General features: G+C 40.0%; 1 protein-coding gene across 1 annotated transcript in view; it reads right to left on the bottom strand.

Annotated features, from left to right (window-relative positions):
- The window catches only part of FRS2 (fibroblast growth factor receptor substrate 2), a 41,662-nt gene that overhangs the window by 12,785 nt on the left and 9,468 nt on the right, over positions 1-19,409 (bottom strand). The window contains exons 2-3 of the mRNA XM_015856144.2: positions 2,142-2,248; positions 1,349-1,440 (exon numbers count right to left, since the gene is read on the bottom strand). Of these exons, the coding sequence (XP_015711630.1) occupies positions 1,349-1,414 (66 nt within the window). The 5' untranslated portion in view covers positions 1,415-1,440; positions 2,142-2,248. The remainder of the gene's footprint in view (positions 1-1,348; positions 1,441-2,141; positions 2,249-19,409) is intronic.

The following is a 19,409-nucleotide window of genomic DNA, read 5'->3' as shown; positions in this document are numbered from 1 at the left end:
GATGAAGCTTCCTTCACATACCTGTAGGGCCTTGCACTGTGCTCAGACTGTTTTAGATTGTTTTGTCTGTCAGTGTAATGTCAACAAATAATTCACATATCCTATGGTTATCTTATGTGAAAACACGTTACATTTAGAGCTTATATGCTTATTCCTTCTGCTCTTCCACCAGTTGGAGGTGGTCTGCTTCTTTTATGGAATTCTGACACTGTACTTTCCCCCAAAGGTATTTTATCTCGCAATGCTGCCTGTAGCGGAATTCTTTCTTATTCAGTAAAAAGGTTACAAAGAGCTCCCTATTGTACCAATTAATTTTACCCCTTAAAGAGGCATTTTTTACTTGAAATCTAGTCAGTTAAAAAGAACTAGAAATAGTTTCATCTGCCACTGAAGCTTATGACAAATTGCTTCATTTTGCAAATTACATTCTTTCATCTCTCCCCCCTGCTGCTAAATCAGGGAACCACACAAACAATAGAGAAAATCTACCAGGAGAAAAAGAGGAACTTGTTGCACAAAGTGATGTCAAATACATTAAAAAAAAAAAACAAAACACCCCAAGGCGACAGAAAAATATTTTATCCTTCAGCTTTTTGTACTGATAATATTAAACGTTTCCAGAAATTCCCATTGTTTTAAAGCTCATTTCAGTGTTGCCCGAAGGCAACGTATGAATCATTTTTCACTATGGAAGCTCTACATTCCTTTGCCAACTTGGAGAGAAAGTTCAGAGCACAGAAGCAGATCTGAGTTGTGTGACAATGCAAAGGTATGTTTACTTAAAGGCACTCATTTTAGTAGCTTCTTGTTGTTAAGCACATGAACAAGAGTTCACAAGCTTCTAAATTCCAGCAAGACAAGGGATAGAAGCACACATACATGAAGCTTATTTAAGTTAAGGAAAACAAATGTTCTCCAAATGATATAATTCACAGTGATCTTCAAGTACAATCTGCAGTCCTATAATATTTCATTGCTGACCCCACTTCCAGGTTTATTATCATACTTACCCAGTTATGTTTCTTACTCAACTCACATGGTCCGCAACCTCCTAGAAGTAACGGTGTTTAACTGGGCTCTACAAAATGCATGGAGTTGTACCAAAAACATGAGGCTGCTTCTCCACCCTTAAGACTGAAAGTCGGTCTGTCTACAGAATTTCTGTCACTGCTGCTAAGAAAAGATTTTCAAAGGGGCAAGATAAACCTGTAGCCACAGATACCTGCAGGTCTGCAATGCTTTGACCCATCAGGCAGTTCTCCTATTTTCATTTAGGTATTTCCCATCACCTACCTACTCCACAAGGAAGCAAGAAAACAATTGACAGCATGCTACATCAGGTGCTTACCTTAAACTTGTTTCGATGGTTATCTGGGACAGTTTCTTTATCTGGACAGCTACAGCAGCTACCCATGACTTCTTTAGAAGACCATGTGATCTCTGAAGTAAAAATTAACAAATCACAACCAAACCCAACATGTTCATTTACATGAGCACCATCAACAGAACAACCCAATATAATTCAATTATATTCAATTACAATTTTTCACAATTCATTTTGCTGTCATAATTAATAAAAGTCTACAACTTCTTTATAAGAATTAAATTAGATTTAGCCTCATGGAGTGACTACACTATGCCATGGAAGTCCTATCAGTAACTGAAGTTGAGGCTACTACCAAGCAGACCCAATGGACTGTCACCTTAATTAATCACCTTAATATGGATGGTATAATATGACTACATGTGACATTCTTTGCAATGACCATAAGGGTAACTCAATAGTAAACTCAACAGACAATTCAAAGAAATTAACTGCAGTATAACTGAGTAAACATAGTAAAAAAATACAAGAAACTGAAGTAAATGTAATTTGTGAAATATCTATAGGGTTGCAAATAATGACACAGCATAAGAAGATACCTGAAGTACACCTACCATATCTCAAGAAAGAAAGGGGATGTAATCAAGCAATAATCACACAAGCTTGTTACTTTGTCCCCAATATATTCCAATATATCCAATACTAAAACTTCAGAGTACCCAAAACCATAATGCTGTTTCAAAGCAGAAATGGGAGAACTAAAGCAGCGAGGAAGAAATGGAACAGCTATGGAACCATCACAGTTAAAATCACTCACCTAGATTTGGCCATTAATATTCCCGGCTTCAGTTGCGGCATCAGGGCTTCTGTCATACTTCAAAGTGTCATGCTGTCTTGTCACAGAACTAATCATTTGACCTAGAACTAGAAAAGTACATTAAAAATGTTATTTTTCCCATTTTTAGATAAGTAAACTAACAAAATACACAATATTTTATTTAAGCAACATTACATGAAGCCACGTCTTCATGGCTACACTGATTCTAAAGTGGAGACTTAGATATATTCTCATCTCTTATAACTTCCTAAGCATTTTAGTACCGTCTGGTCTTGGAAGAAAATAATCCCGTATTGCTCTCTGTAGGATAGCCTGTCACACTGGGGACTCCAACCACTCTTTGCCCAATTTATAGGGCAGGAATAATACAAAACTCCTATTATACTTCAGTCTTACAAAACCAAACCACAGCAGACAAACAGAGAAACACACACAGCTCATTCTGCTTAAGTCTCTTGCCTATCTCCTGAACATATACAAATTCCAACATGTATAGCTAACACATCACCCTTTCCTCTGCACCCCTCATGATTATTGCTCCATTATATTAATCATAAATTGCTTTCATTCATTGGTTGTTGCTACAGATTTTTGGAAAGACATAAGGGACAATCACGGAACATTCCTTATTATTATTCCCCTCCCTACATATGAGGGGAAAATAACACCTGCTGAAAAACAGTGTTTTGTAATAACATTTGATGGATATGTCTGTTTGTGTACGTAACACAAAGGTTCTCCCCTGTGCCCAAGTAATAATCAGTTTCAGTAACTCACAGCAAGTCACATACCCTTAATATATTTGCCCTTTAGCCATATGCCTTCTTGATCTTCAGTTGTATTCAAGACCAAACCCTCTGCAAAACACATGGGCACTGTTTCACTTATGGCCCTACCCAATCAGCTGTACATAAGTTTTTCTTGCCAGGTTCGATTTCTCTTGGCTTGGCACACCAAACCAGCAGAGGGTCCGGCACATCTCTGAGCTACTTGTGGTCACAGTGACCACCTCACCCACCTCTGTCCAGTTTTTATGGAACTCAGCCCTTTCACCAATTACCAGGCTTTTGTTTAGCAAATTCCTTGCTAAAACTTGCAGAAAGGGAAAGAAATCGCACGTGAGAGAAAAAAAAACAACCCATCCTCTCTGATGGACTCTGTTGCATCTCACAGGTAGACACAACAGGTATTCCCAACACATTTATTAGTGCACTGTAAGGAAGAAGTGCCAGGAAAGACAAAGGAAGACTGCACTTATCTACACCTTGTTAAAAGGAGTGAAAATTAGGAACCATTACAGCTCCAGTAAGATTTATTCGTGGGATTACTAACCTAAAACACGTCGATGATTCAATACTTGAAGGGAACTTACACCCAGGAGGGGAGTAAACTCTTCGAAAGGGCTGTCAATAGCAGGACACGGGGAAATGGTTTTAAGTTAAAAGAGGGAAGATTTAGGTTGGATGTTAGGGGGAAGTTCTTTACTAGGAGAGAGGTTAGGTCCTGGAACAGGCTGCCCAGGGAGGTTGTGGATGCCCCGTCCTTGGAGGTGTTCAAGACCAGGTTGGACGGGGCCCTGGGCAACCTGATCTAGTAAAGGTGTATGTTTGGTGGCCCTGCTAGGCAGGGGGTTGGAACTACATGATCCTTGAGGTCCCTTCCAACCCGGGTCATTCTGTGATTCTGTGATGATAAAACAGAGGTGTCCTGGCTGGAAACTCATCTTCTGCAAGGACTCTCTTCAATTGAAAGAGTATCCTTTTAAACCCATGAGCTACTCCCCCAACCCCCACTGCCAGATCCTCTGCATATTGCTCTCAGTCAGACCCACAGGCAGGGAGTAAAGAACACAACTAAAGCAGATGAACATGATTTTTAGGGTTTTTTTTTCATACCACAAAATTTCAGTTAAAAAAAGACTATGATCAAGGTTTTTCCTTCTCCTCCAGAAGTCTTTGGTAATGTTTGGATTACAGCTAAGCTATATATAACCTCCTTATGGTATCATTTTTGCCTGTAACATTCTAAATTGCATAATCTGGAAGACAATTTCTATTTCTTATATCTCAAAGCATCAGCATTCATTGTTTTCAAGGGCCTTGTCTATTAAAAACAAATTGAAAGAACAGTCCCAACAAGTAGAACACACAACACCCCTGTGCTTTTATTTCCTACTCTTATTCAAAATACACGCTTTAAAAATGGAATTAAAAAAATAAAGGTATTATCAAATCCCTACATCAAACATCAGTTTCTATGGAAACGTTGTGTGCTATGACAAAAAAACAACACCCTGCAAGTTTTGGAGGCATACTAAAATCATAAAGTCATTCAGAGATAAGTGGATCAATGTTAGCGGTATTTCACCTTTTCCATTCATTTAAAGGATTCCACTTAGCACACTAAGTGGAATAATCACTGATTTGAAAAATACCGTTTTAAAAACATGAAATATCGTACAAACTGATGCTGGCACCTCTGTCATTTCATATTTCTCTTGCCTTCAGTAACAATGCACAGATGAAACTCTCAGCTCAAATTCTGCCAGTTCTTAAAGCATTCCCCAAAATGTGTTCTGTAATCATCCTATAGTGTTAGTCAAAATTTACCTGAACCTGAAACAAGTTGGCCAGGAGAGCTTTATCAAAGAATCATAGAAATGGCTTGGGTTGGAAGGGACTTAAAGGATCACCAAGTTCTAATCCCAGCATCGCAGGCAGGGTTGTCAGCTGCTAGATCAAGTACTAGATCAGATTGCCCAGGGCCCCATCCAACCTGCCCTTGAACACCTCCGAAATGGGGCATCTACAACCTCTCTGGGCAGCCTCACCACTCTTATCAGTAAAGAACTTCCCTCGACATCTAATCTAAACCTCCCTTCTTTTAGTTTAAAGCCATTCTCCCTTGTCCTATCACTACCTACCCATGTAAAAAATCAATTGCCCTCATGTTTATAAGTTCCCTTTAAATCTTGGAATGTCACGATGAAGTCTCCCCGCAGCCTTCTCATTCAACCTGAAAAAAAGACCAGTTCCTTCAACCAGTCTTTATACAAGAAGTGCTCCAGGCCTTGGATCATCCTTGTGTCCTTCTCTACACCCTCCCTAAAAGCTCCACATCTTTCCTGTGTTGGAGGCCCCAGACCTGGATGCAGTACTCCAGCTGGAGCCTCATGAGGGCAGAGTAGAGGGGACACTCACCTCCCTCACCCTGCTGGCCACCCCTTTTCTGATGGAATCTGAGATACCACTGGGGCAATTCAGGAAGTTCCAAAACTTCTCATGTCTCCCTGTCCCTCGTTTTTCCTTTAAGGCCCTATTTCTCCTTCTAAAACTTTTTACAGAGCAATACTAAATAAGAGTTGATGTTAAATATTGCCTGACATTTAATTACACCAGGCAAATTTGATCTATGAACAGTGAATTTTTGCAGGGTCTATAAGCAGCAAGGAGAATGCAATTCAAACCAGGCTATTTCTATAGGTCCCTTACAAAAAACACTGAGGACTGAATTACATCGAAGAGGGAAAACATGGTTTAAGAGACACTGCAATTTAAAATCTGACTTAAAACATTCATCCCAAACAGTGGCAAAAGTTGCACTTTGTTTGCCCAAACGTTTTCTGACAGAACCTGAAGCCTACAAACTCAGTTCCTTTGAAAGCCAGCAACATCACTGAACTCAAAGCTGCTTTATCTTCTCTACACAACTTTTTAAATCAAAATGGAAGGCACTGAAGACAGCAGGCAGACTAACAGAAAGACCAACTTACCCTGTAGGAGGACTGCTAGTGAGTAAAATAAGAATTGTTCTATCATCATTTCATTCCTTCCAGCAGATAGGTGAAGGAGGCTGAAATGGTACTGCAATGAGTCCTATGGAGTTTTGCTGACAGTCGAATCTGCCCATCTCAGAATTGGGTAGCAGAACAGCTTCAGTGCATTACTGACTTATCTGATGTGGCAAATTCTATGTCTTCAGAGTTGTGATGTAATCCACGGTGGCAAATTCTATATGATTTAAGAATCCTGGTATCCTACTTAAAACTTAAAATAGCCCATACTGTGACCTTCTATTTATTTTGGCTACCATATATTCACTACCACGAAGCCAAGTTCTTTCAATTGGAAAACAAAACTTCAGTCTCTGGAACACGGGACTCCCACGTCCCAGACCTCACATGCACACAAGAAATGTAGCATCAAAATAAAGCATTTGCCCTGAACTAGTGATTACATACTGTGGTCAGCTCCCAGAGACTTGTTCCCCTAACAGTCACAGAATGGATGTCTTCACTTTGTAATTACTTGGAAAAAAAAAAATAAAAGATTTCTGTAAATCAGCAAAGACTGACTAATTCACTTTCATGTTTGGAGACAGAACAGACATAAGAGGTGTCAGAGCTGGAACACAGTCCCGTGGAAACACAACAGTTTTAAGGGATATGAGTGCTTAACAGAACTATAAGAAACCTTGCCTCCCCATGCACTGCCATCCTTCCCATCAGCTCTGCTCTCTCAGATGCCCTGGTTGACTCTGGCCCCTCAGTCTGACTACAGTAACGTGACTCATCCCCATGTTGTGAACATATTGCAAAGAGATGGTGTTTTAGCAGTAAAGCAAACTGCACTAAGGTCAAACTTAATCTCTGCTCTTCATCCATCTGGAGGTGATAATTAAGAAAATTAATACTGCAGCTACGTGAGTAGCAGGATGAAAAGGCAGCAGCACTCACTAGTAAAAATACTGGCAGGATGAAACAACAACAGCACTAACAAACCATAACAGTGTTAAAGACTACAACGAAGCAGATCCAAGAAGAGAAACATGCTGAGAAAGAGCTTGGTGCCACTGGTGGCAATTATGGAAAACAAACTATGGATGGTAGAGGTGAAGCTGCAGAATCTGGTTTATAGCTCTGTTTATGCTGACAGGTGGAGTTCTGCCTCAAGATTTTTATTAAACGTTGCTCCTGCAAGCCGCCCTTGGAGCCCTCCTTGAAGGCGAGGTTAGGAGGGCTGGTAGGGATCACACCGACTGCCCACACTCACCCACCAGGGCCCTGCCCTTGGCAGCACTCCTTTGTAAAAATGAAGTTTAAAGACCAGCTCAAAGAGCTGGGTGAGAAGAGCACAGAGAATTGCAGCAGGTAACCATGCCACGCTAATGACACAACATCTAAGGCTTGCCTTTGCAACAGGAATCCTACACCTGTCCACCTAGTTCTAGTGTAACGCTTTGAGAATACATTCCCTTTTCCTGACATAGGGCACTCTGTATTTTGGCCCACCCGAATGTGACATAAGATAATCACATCTATGGACTCTGTTGATCAAACAGATCCTGTGGGTGGGGATCCTGGGCAGCCTGAGCTGGTGGGTGGCAACCAGCCCACAGCGGGAGTTTAAAACTGGATCATCTTTTGGCCCTTCCCAATCTAAGCCAATCTACGATTCTATGAACAATTAAGTTAAGAAACGGGCCTTATGCAAAAGGGAGAATCAAGCTTCATTCTTGAAAAGGATGCATGGCTTGAAAGTGTTGAAATAGTGAGTCAGCTCACCAGCATTTAACCACAAATGCCTTCTAAAACCTGAAGCCCACAGTTCTTGCCAATTCTTCAAAGCCAACAAAGTGCCAACTCCAGTAATTAAGCGGCACTGAGTTTATATTTTGCAATATTATAATCTCTGAAATACTGTTCATTCAAGCACTTCAGGAAAGGTTAAGTTTTGCTTTTATGGTTTTGGACACGTTTTGCACACAAGTCTTCTAATTCAACATAACACTAAAAAACCTGCAAGGTCTGTCTTTCCAAAATTAAAAGCAGACATAGTAAGTATAGCAAGAATATGGACAATGGACTTTAAAATACCACACAAAAACTCCAAATGCTATGTAAGGAAAATGAACTGATTTGGTTTACAGCCAGCAACAGGCAAGCTTCTCCTTGCCTATTTATTTCACTAGCATCTGATGGCTACATTGAATGACTATTTTCTCTTGAAAATGTTTAATTCAGACACTGCTGAAGATGTCAGTGCACTGTCACCACTGTTAGACATGACTGTGACAAAGCAGCATCGCTTGAAAACTGCATCAATTCCACAATGGGATCTTTTCTTTACCTGGGGCTAACACCTCCCAAATTTACCTTCCATCACTACATACATCTTCATTCTGATTAATCTCTTATAGGGCTGCCCATAAACATATGGGCACCCCTCAGGAGGCCAAGCTCCTGCTGTCAGGAGGCTACAGGAGAACACAAGACAGAGGAACTGCCACGTGCCCTCGTGTTTGCTGCCAGCCACAGGTGAATGCTTACTCTCATCCATCCCCGTGGTGAGCTGCTTTGTGGAGCAAAAGGCCAGTTGAAAATATATTTTTGGAAAGTTATGTTTCAGCAAGTTTAGCTTCCTGAGCTGCTTCCCTGCTGGCCTGGTGACAGAGCTGGCAAAACAGAGGGGAGGCAGGAATGTGCAGGGAGAGCAAGGCTACGGCGAGCTGCTCTCTGAGCTCAGACCCAAATCTCAGCTCTGTCAGCACTATGAGACCAGAGATAAAACGTCCTTCTGCCCTCTTCCAGCTAACAATGTACATCATCTCTGCCTAAATGCAAGTGAAATACCATTTGCTGCTACTGAGAATTAAAATACAAACAAAAAACTACCAAGGAAACCACTTACCCACCTACGTTTCAGCTGTCTCAGGCTGCACTTGGTAGAAACACTTCTGTAGTTACCCATCACTCCCACACACCAATATTTCACTCGTAGCTGATCTGGGTTAAAAATAATCATTATTTTCCTTGCTGGGTTGTTCCTCATGCGGACCAGCTTCCTAATCAGGTTCACCACACGAGCACACAAACACAAGGAAGGGGGTGGCACTGTTTATACCAACAGCACCACAAACAGAAACACTCCTGATACCACACCCACAGATACACCTTTGTAGTTACTCTGCGCTGCAATTAAGTTATCAATCATACCTCGCTATCAGTGTAAAGGCACGGGAACATGGATGAACTTGATTTAAGCAGGCTTTTTAACATGATTTTAACAGGGAACATTAATAGCTGCAACAAGCAAAACGGATACCAGCCCAACCCAACAGCCTTCTGTAGGGCGACAGGTAACTTCATTTACATCATTTAAAACAGCCAGCTCGCTGCTTCAGGGTATTACAAATCCATCCAAAGCATGACAGGAAAACATCTACAGCACCGTGATTTTGTGGATGAAAACTTGGGCCTCTAACAAAGCAGTGGTTCGTTAGAAAACACAGGATGTAAAATGTTTTGGCACAAAGCATTAATAAAATACACATAAAGTAAAGCTTCCTGGCACTTACTTTGTGGAAAAAAAATAAGTTGCTTGATTCTAAGAACTAGGTTTGTATTTTAACTTAAATTTATATGATTCAGCTACACAAAGCAGACTTCAACTATAAAGGAATGAAAGGAGAACAAATAATTCACACAGAAAACTTACAAACTCCTTTCTAGAGTTACCCCTGAGGTGAAAGCTCAGAGCAGTAAAACATCTACCCAAAGCACTGACTTCCCTCATTATGTTTCTCTACTCCGGCTTACTAGCGCGTGTGCAGTCAGCTACCCATCTTAACAAGGAGCTGTTTGAAGTACAGTAAGCTGCTTTTAGTAGCGCTGATACTCAACCTCCTGTAAAGTAGTTAAAGAATCTTCTCAGCCCCTACAACATAACTCAGCTGCTCAGGAAAGTCTGGGAACAATACGCAAGCCATCGAGCAAAACCCCAAACCAGCTTTTTTTGGTGTGTTTCATTGGCTTTCTGGACACAAGACACAGGGGAATGGTTTCCAATCAAGAGTCTAAAATAAAACACATTACCATGATATTTTTGAGGAACTACGGCATATGCATTTTGCAAGCTGAATGCTCCATTACCTGAGACCTGTGCTGTTTTGTGAAGGAACATGGCAATGATTTTTGAGGTGCTTTCTTGCAATCAAGGGAGGAATGGGATACTGCCAGGTATCCAAGTAAGTTCATTACAGATGGATTAAGATGAGATTTTATATATATATATATATATAATATTTGGTTTACACTTTATATATATATGGTTTACACTTCAAGAGAAGATAACTGTTTAGAACCTTTGAGAATGAGAAATCTGTTTCAAAAGACATTAAGTATTTAAAAAAAGAAAACACCAAACACAATAAATACATGGTAATTAATGTATGCAATAAACTGACAAGAAAACTGGTGGAGCTTTGATCTCTTGAGCAGCTTGAAAATCGAGCTTGGATACTTTTCTGGAGTATGTTATTTAGGTAGAAAGTTAACTGGTTTCAATTCAGGAGTAAATGGGTGAGATGTAATAGCTTATCTGAACAAAATGAAGTCAGAGCAGGTTCTCTGCTTTAGCCTTAGGCAATGTATGACTAAGAATAAATGCTGGCACTGAGAAGTAAAAACAAAACAGAAGAGTAAGCCTTTCTCCACTACTCAAAGATCTCTGAAAGCAAGCACAGAGTAAAATCTAAATCTGAACCCTATGTTCCTCCCAAGAGGAACATTTCAGCATATTATCCCATTACTAGTAATACTGATATAAGGTACAGAAATGACTGAGCATCCTATAACACGGAACCATGAAAATAATAGGAATGAACGTGTGTGGTTGCAAAGCATCTTTGGACAGAAAAAAAATCAAAATATTTGTTACATAACAAAGCTACAAAGTCTGAAGTGTAAAGTGTAAGATTTCATTAACATAACTGGTATTTTTGATCTACTGTCTTTGATAAGGACTTTCACATCTCTTCAGTATGCTGTTAAGAAGAAATTTTCCAGAAGCACACAGATCAGGTAACAATATCACAAGACACTTGGTTGAAATCTGATTCCTAAAGCATGGTTACCAAAAGGAGTCTCCTCCTTTTCAGTCTGCCTTGGGACTTTCCTACTCTTTCATCTTTCCTATGGCATCCCATCTCCAGCCACAGGGACCACCACTGGAAGACACTCTGAAAGCAACAAGCATCCCATTGGTACCAGATGTGAGGTTTTACTAATCAGCAGGCTGATGAGCATCACCACACTCCACTTACAGCCTCTTCTTAGCACAGAAGGCCAACTGGATGGAGCCACACAACACCCCCAGATGAAAGGACCAGGCACAGACACACCAACGCTTGACTACCTGCTTCCCACTCATTCCCTTGTCTTTGTTCACTAATCCCTAGCCCACAAACATACCCAGGAAATCACTAACATCACAGCTGTTGAAATACAGTCATTCATAGGGTACATGTATTTTCCCTATTTTGTGTGTCAATCTTATCCTTATACACAACTGTACGATTTATGCTCCCTACAGTTTACCCTTAATTTCAGTACAGACAGTTACGAGTTTATGCATGCAATCCTATACTTAAACAGAGGTTTTATTTGATATCCTACTCCACATAGCTCCTTAAACCCCACAGTTGTAAAGAGATATCAAACATGTGGCTAATGGGAACAGACTTGGAAATGGAGATATTCACAACCTCTTAGTAAACCTAACCTAGGTAAAGCTTCCTAGTGAAATGCAGCTGTACCTTCTTTACAGTCCACTTCGTTTCCCAACCTTTTAGTGCAAATGGTCCACAATAGTAAAAGAGTCAAGATTATAAAATGTAATGGACAAAAACCCTGAAATAAAGGCATTCTAAAGACATACTGTGCCAAGGAGTAGTTATATATATATATATATATAAATAAAAAATAAAATAATCACAGAATCATAGAAACACTGAAGTTGGAAAAGACCTACAGAATCATCCAGTCCAACCTTCCACCAATAGTCCTCACTAAACCATGTTCCTAAGCACAACATCTAAACATTCCTTGAACACCTCCAGGGTCCGTGACTCTACCACCTCCCTGGGCAGCCCATTCCTAAGCATCTCATCAAAAAGCCTTTGACAGTTCCCCTCTATGAGGGGAATCTATGAGAACCACCACAAAGATTTCACGTTGACCTAAGAAGGGGGAAAAAAGCAATGCCCCAAATGGTCAGGCAATATAACAATATCATGGGTATCGATACTCTGTGCATCTTTTCCCAATGAGTTTACCCACACATGTGATATATGTTGAATAATATCAAAACAATTATAAAATACCAGATGTTTCCATAAATGCATAATTTTTCCAATCTTACGCTACATCTTCAGCTATCAATAACTGATGTGTTCAAATTCAATGTATTTATCTTTAATTGTTCCTGCTTCTTTTCTTCATTCAGAAAAAAAAGCAATACAAATAGCAAAACCAGATGTTATAATGTGATTAACATCACAAGCTCGCCTGGCAATTCAGTGCAAAACATGGGTTTTCTGTTGTCATTAAGGACAGTTCTAGGGAGAATTGAGAAACAAAATTCCTGTGGACATCTGTGTCTAAGACCACCCTTTAGCAAAACTAGAAGTCAGCATTAAGAATTTCAGTTTTGTGTAACAAGCAGCCTATCATTCTGAACTTACCAGTGAAAGAACGCCCAGATAAATTAGTATCTTAATCTACTCTGCACATCAAAGCAACAGTGCTAATCTAGGCAGACACAACAGGAGCAGGCTGAATGTAACCAAAAGCACACCTATTTTATCAGTAGCAACAAGTAGTTGTATGAAAAGGAGCTACTGAGCTTAAGAGTAAAGAAATGCTCTTACAAGCAAATACTCATAAGGGTCACATTTAATGTCAAATATTTTAACATTGCAGGCAGGTATCTTTAAGAACCACTGGAATTGCGAACCACACACTCAATGCAAAGCTTCTGAAAGCTTAAATATTAATTATTATTAAATTAAATATTACATTTTACAATTTCAGGAGCCACATTATCTTAAACCTGTCCCAGCAGCCACACCTATGTATGTGTGGTATGAGAGTGACTGGAAGCTGGGGAGGATGTACAAAGCTCCAGTTTACTAAAGAAATTCAGCTGAGTTGTATTACAGAATCACAGAATGACCCGGGTTGGAAGGGACCTCAAGGATCATGTAGTTCCAACCCCCCTGCCTGGCAGGGCCACCAAACATACACCTTTACTAGATCAGGTTGCCCAGGGCCTCATCCAACCTGGTCTTGAACACCTCCAAGGACGGGGCATCCACAACCTCCCTGGGCAGCCTGTTCCAGGGCCTAACCACTCTCCTAGTGAAGAACTTATTCATACCTCCCTTCTACTATTAGTAGTACCTTGGCACTTTAAGCAGAGATTTTGGTATTAGTTACGCAAAGGGAACAACTAAGACCGCTGTGTACCTTTAAAAAAAGCCAAAAGAGTGAATACTGCTAATCAAAACAATTGTGTAATGCTCACTGAGCACCGCAGATTAAATGCTGGGCTACTGCATCAACTTTCACACTGCCAATCCCCGATTGCTCCTCTGAAAACAAACCAACAAAACAACAACAAAAAAATGCCAATTTCTTACTGCTCTTGTGAAATCTTGGACAGTTCAAATCATGACTCACGACCAGTATTTAAGTATTGCGTCCCATTTAACTGCTCATGTTTGACATGAAAGCCCAGAAAAATGCCAAAAGGAATCGTCTTTAAAAATCTGTAATTCTCTCCTAGAACCACAGTAACTTTAATCCTGAGCACCCCAATGACCTCATGGATAAGAAGGCTCCACTACCACCAAGCAAGAGGTGATAGGTTGCAAGTGGAAGGGTAGACCATGCAGCCTAAGGAGAAGTCATGCATTTTTGCCTGGCTACTGGTCATATTTCCATTGTTTTAACGTGGCCATGAAAACAGATTCATTATCATGTACTGAAATACTACAGGGATCTGCTAAAATACATCATCTCGTGTACCACTTTTATAGACGACCATAGAACACCTACGGAAGAAGAAATAGAGCTGCAGCCTCTGAAGCTGCTCCCTTTCAACTTATTTCATGCAAAGGTAAGCTGATATAAAAATACAGTTACGTATGCAAAGTATAATCTCAAAGAAACACTCAAACCTGTTTAAATGTTGGGTAAAATAAGGCTTTTTTAAAAAGCATAATAGTTCAGTTTCAAGATAAACAACAGTATTGGTATGACTCACAAATCTAAACTTATACAAGCAGTGTGCTGCCATTCTGCAACTCCTAGCAGTGCAATTTCTAACACCCACTGACAGCGGTTCAAGTATCAAAAATTCTGCAGAAATTTCAGCAGTCCCTAAATATTTAGGAACAGGAATGGCAGCCATCTACCCAGCGAGGATTTTGTTTTTAAAAGAAAATAAAACCCCACTTACTCCTACAACTTTAAAATAAGGACATCAAACTTCACTTGCGCATACAAGTTAAGATTAAAGTGCTGACACTGAAGTCATTTCATCTGACTAACCGAAGTCAATCCTATCACCTTTGGAAAAGTCAACACAGACGTGAAGCATCCATACCAGCTCCAGCACCGCCACACTCAGCAGTTAATTCCATTTCATAAACACACAGCATGATACCTCTGGAGATCTGTGATTTGAAGACATTAGTGTCTCCCTTCCCCACATGATCTTTGTACATGCTCAATCAGCATTAAGGTTAATTTCAAGTAAGACCATAAGCTTCAAGCCTTCACATTAAGTAACGCACTTTGTCCTGGCAGCAAGTCTGATTTCTAATGGCTTCTCTCACCTTAAAATTAATATCCAGTAAACTAGAGGGGCAGCAGCATGTTTTATAAGCTTATTACGCTACTTAGTATTTCAAGTTAAAAGGGTATCTTTGAAATGATAACTAAGTATTGTTCGAAAATATTTTGGCAGTGGCACAGAATCTCCAAAGAATGGCCCAAGCTTTAACTCAATTATCCTTTTACAAGAATTGTGGTTTGAGAAAACACAACAGCTTCATAAACATAATAATCACTAAGCTTAATAGCCTTTGGCAACTATGTTCCAAAGCGAGTTTGGGTATTCCAAGATAAACCATGAAAATGCGAGTCTCAGGCTGCACAAGCAAACAAAACACTTCTGTCAAAGCAACACATTATATCTAGCAATGACTGAATTAGTCAATAGGAACATTGCAGAAACTGCAACCCAAAATCTGCAAAAGCTACTTTATGTTCTAGAACAGAAATAGAAAAGGAGAAAAGCTGGAACTGCAGAAGCAGTGTGAAATAATCATGATGTTACTTTACAGGCCATGTTCATCTCAGATATTCTATCCATTTATTGCAATTCCTTCTGCACTGGAAGGCACTCCCTCCCAAACAAAGCACAGAAGTTACTTAACACTGCATAAGAATATTGCAGAAATAGGGAATTTAGAACTCAGAAAGCTGATACCTAGATACACACTAAGAGACAAACTTTACTATGCAGACTTTATATGCAATAGATAGTAAGCAGGTTCAACTAACTCAAGCACTCCAAATGCAGAACATGCTGATTCCTAGTCCCCTTTTATTATTGGGTCCCACTCAATCCTTTATATCCTTCCACTGCACTACCTTCCCAAGCTCCTACAATGTCTGGTTCTACTCCTGCATCAGATGAGTTTCCTGTAAGGTCTGTAACACAGCTCTTACTTACTCATTCTGATGCATGCTTTGATTCTGTTGTACAACTTCGCATCAATTATTTAACTCTTCATATAGATCCGAGATTACAAACCTGACATCCCTAGGCCCTTTCAAACAAACAACCCATTTATGCTGACTAGCTGAAAGTGCAGATTCATTTCTGCACATTACTCCATAAACTGCTGTATGAGAAAACTGTATTTTCTAATTCAAAAATAAATACTACTTGAGCGCCTGGAAGAATGAACATTACACAAAGTATATGTTTCACTGGAAGGAAAAAGGACTTTTAATTTTGTCTATTTCAGTTACCCTATATGTTTATATACACCCTATGTACATACATATATATATATATATACACACACACACAACATTGCAAAAGACAGGGCAGCAAAACGTAGTGCAGAAGGGAAAACAAACAGTTGGAAAACTTTTAAATAATATAGCATGGAACCACAGCCAGAACATATTCATCCCCTGCTTGTGCTGTGCCAGCAGCTGGAAGGCTGTGGTGTGCTGCAAGCGGGGCTCCTGTCAGACTGAAACCTGCCTGGTGCTGCACACATAGAAATCTGCTGCCACAGCAGAAATGCAGAGCAGCTCCCCGAACAGCAGGGTCACTAAGAAGTTAGTTTATTTACAGGAAAGGATGAGAGAAACAGTATGAGAATTCCAGTTTATAGGAAGAAACGTGGAGAGAGAGATTGATCCTAGTGTGCAGCTGTTCTAAAGCAACTACGTCCTTTCTGTACTATGGAACAAAGTGATACTTTTTGTTTTAAAGCCCTCATAAACAATTTGCTTCCCTGTAAGTAGTAAAAAGCTTAAGTTTATAAATAGCTTGTAAATGTTAGATCCAACCCAGAACTTACAAATGGAGGAAGCTCTGACCTCCAGAATGTAATTCATCAAGGCACACCAGATGACGTTTTCCTATGTGCCTCTTGCTTTGGTTTAAAGTTTCAATGATTTCAAATCACAGAGGCAAATAAAAGAGTGGAAGCTGGTCAAACCCCTTTGTTATCAGCCAAAATATATTAATTTCTGTAGTTCATAACCACTTTCTAGACGTACCTTCCAGGACAGATGGATCATTTGAGGTCTGTAACTGCACAGAAGGAAAACTCATTATGTTATCTGCAATCAAGGAAATGTAGGAGAAATACAAAATTTTCACTTCAGAAATTTCATCTTCCAACTCTTCTTCACACCAATCACTGCCAAATAGTGTTTAACAGTAGGTATATACAGTTTAGATAAAAAAAGGCTTCTATCTGCTTTTATCATCTCCAGGGTTGTATTCAGTAGAACAACGATCCACTGTCCCTCCATAAATCACTTGAGCTCCTCACAAAGTCTCTAATGAAGGAAAGTACTACACGAATGAGTATTAATAACTAAAGGCTCAAAAAGTTTGACTAGTGTATACATCATAATAGTGTGAACGTGCTGATCAGCCTATCTTACTGCCCACTCCCTCTGCACTGTAGACAAGTCCCAGACGTGCTTCAGATACAGCCCTGATTCTCCAAACAGAAGCAGCCAAGCTGGGTCTGTTTCCACCACAGCTGCTACTGAACAGCCGTTAACACCTCCTGAATAATTACTTAATCTGTTGTGATCTTGATCGAACACAATGAACTTTCCCTGAAGCCCATGAGCTGATGAATTGGTTCCACGCAGCCTCCATCACCTCCTGCAGTCCTGCCACACTTGTCTACTTCCAATGGGGACCATAAGCATATCAACTTCCTTAACTTTCCCCATTCTAACAGCCCTACATCAGTTGTACCATATGTCCCTTATTCCATCTAGAAAAACAATTCTTAGCTGCTGAGGTGATGCTTATTTTCTTATTACTGCAGCCACTGGGTGAATAAACCCATGTGGGTACACCAATTTTTGTAACTGATGTACTGAAATGACAGCTGATTTCTTCGACCCTTAGCACATCAGGGCTTCCCTGCTGGTCATCAGACAGCCCAGGGAACAATGAACACAAAAACCCCAAACTCAGCACAGTGCCCACGTGGCACTGGATACAACCGATGTGAGAGTGTCCTGAGAACCACGTACAGCAGCTGCTGCCCACTAATTCAGCTACACATGCAAACACCTCTGTCATGTCACTATCAAAGACTTTAATAGTGACACACATATGAGATGTGTATGAAAAAATCCCAGAGCACCACAAAACCCATGGGTACAATTCATTATGTTAGATGCAGGTTGACAATCACTACACACTTCTAGGGAAGCATTCAGACCTTTCCTGGAACCAAAAGGAAGTTCTGGGAAGCAGCAACCACCGTTAGCCAGGAGCTGATGCACGTGGCTCACTGTGCTGCCAAGGTGCCAGCCCTGCCTCACGCAGGAGGCAAACACACATCAGCCACTACATTGCTGCTGAGCACAGCACGGCCTTTTTAAACAAGCAAACATCAATCTGCGAGGCACGCTGTAAAATGATTTACAAACAGTTTGATCATCCACATCCAAGGCAGTTGTGTAAAGCAAACACAAGGAAAAGTGCACTAGCTGCCCTGAGCTGCAGTGCTTCCGCTTCTAGGTTACAATGAAAATGAACTACTGACATTCAGTTGAGATTGGTTTTAGTCTCACTGGTAACATAAGAGCAAAATATTCACAAATATGGATTTGAAACCAAATAAATTTTAAATTAGGGTTAGCCTATGGAGAACTTTGTAGGAGTTCAGCTTGAAACATACCCAACTTTACATCAGACATTTTGGTGATACATCTCCTTTCTAAGTAAAGGCTGATGTGCTTAAGATGACTCCTCCTTACTCCTTTAGGTTTTCCATTATCATTAAACATGTCTATGTCTAATGTCCACAAAGTTATAAAAATTAAAACAAAAACACCCGCCTCAATACAGTCCATTTGTAATGACAGGTAATCAATGATGTAAATCAACAAATGTCGCTCATCTTGGAACTGATTCACATCATGCTCTTACAGTGAATGTAAACCATGTTTCCTCTCAAATCACAAACAGCTTAACCCGCAATATCTACTATTTGAGGTAAAAGACAACAATATTTGTACTGCCCACTGAAAACCACTCAACTTTATTACTCCATCTTTTCAAGCACTCCTCTGTTTTCTTTCCTTCTTTGTTCTGAAGTCAAGAAATACCAAAGGGTTTCTAACGCTACATCCCCTCAATACAGCACACTTGAGAAACTACTTTTCATACGGAACTAATTTAAAATCTTAACTACTTTTAAACCTCATTACTACAGCCTTTCACATATTCCTCCTTAGCTGACAGGGAATTTTCATGTATTTCATTCCACAAAAAAGTTTACACTCTTTTCAGCTCCTGGGTTACATCCAATTTTTGACAGTTCGAATGCCAGCATTTCTACACACTCCTGATGGAGCAGAATATAAAGCTGAAGGCACCCAGATGACACAAGAGAGCTGAAGGCTTTCTTTCTATAGAGAAATGAATGTTATCTGCCCCTTCTTCACCTACTCCTCCCCCCAGTAATTTTAGCTAATAATCACCAATAAAACTCCATTAGAAGAGCACACCCAGCACATCTAGGTCACTCATTTTTATGCAGGGCACTGGAAAACAACATGAAAAAAATGCTGTCTGCCTCCTCTAAATTTTTTAACATTAGAAAATAAGTTTTCCTTCAAAT

The sequence above is a fragment of the Coturnix japonica genome, chromosome 1 (assembly GCF_001577835.2).
Source record: "Coturnix japonica isolate 7356 chromosome 1, Coturnix japonica 2.1, whole genome shotgun sequence".
Taxonomy (NCBI): domain Eukaryota; kingdom Metazoa; phylum Chordata; class Aves; order Galliformes; family Phasianidae; genus Coturnix; species Coturnix japonica.
This window is presented reverse-complemented; position numbering and strand designations above follow the sequence as displayed.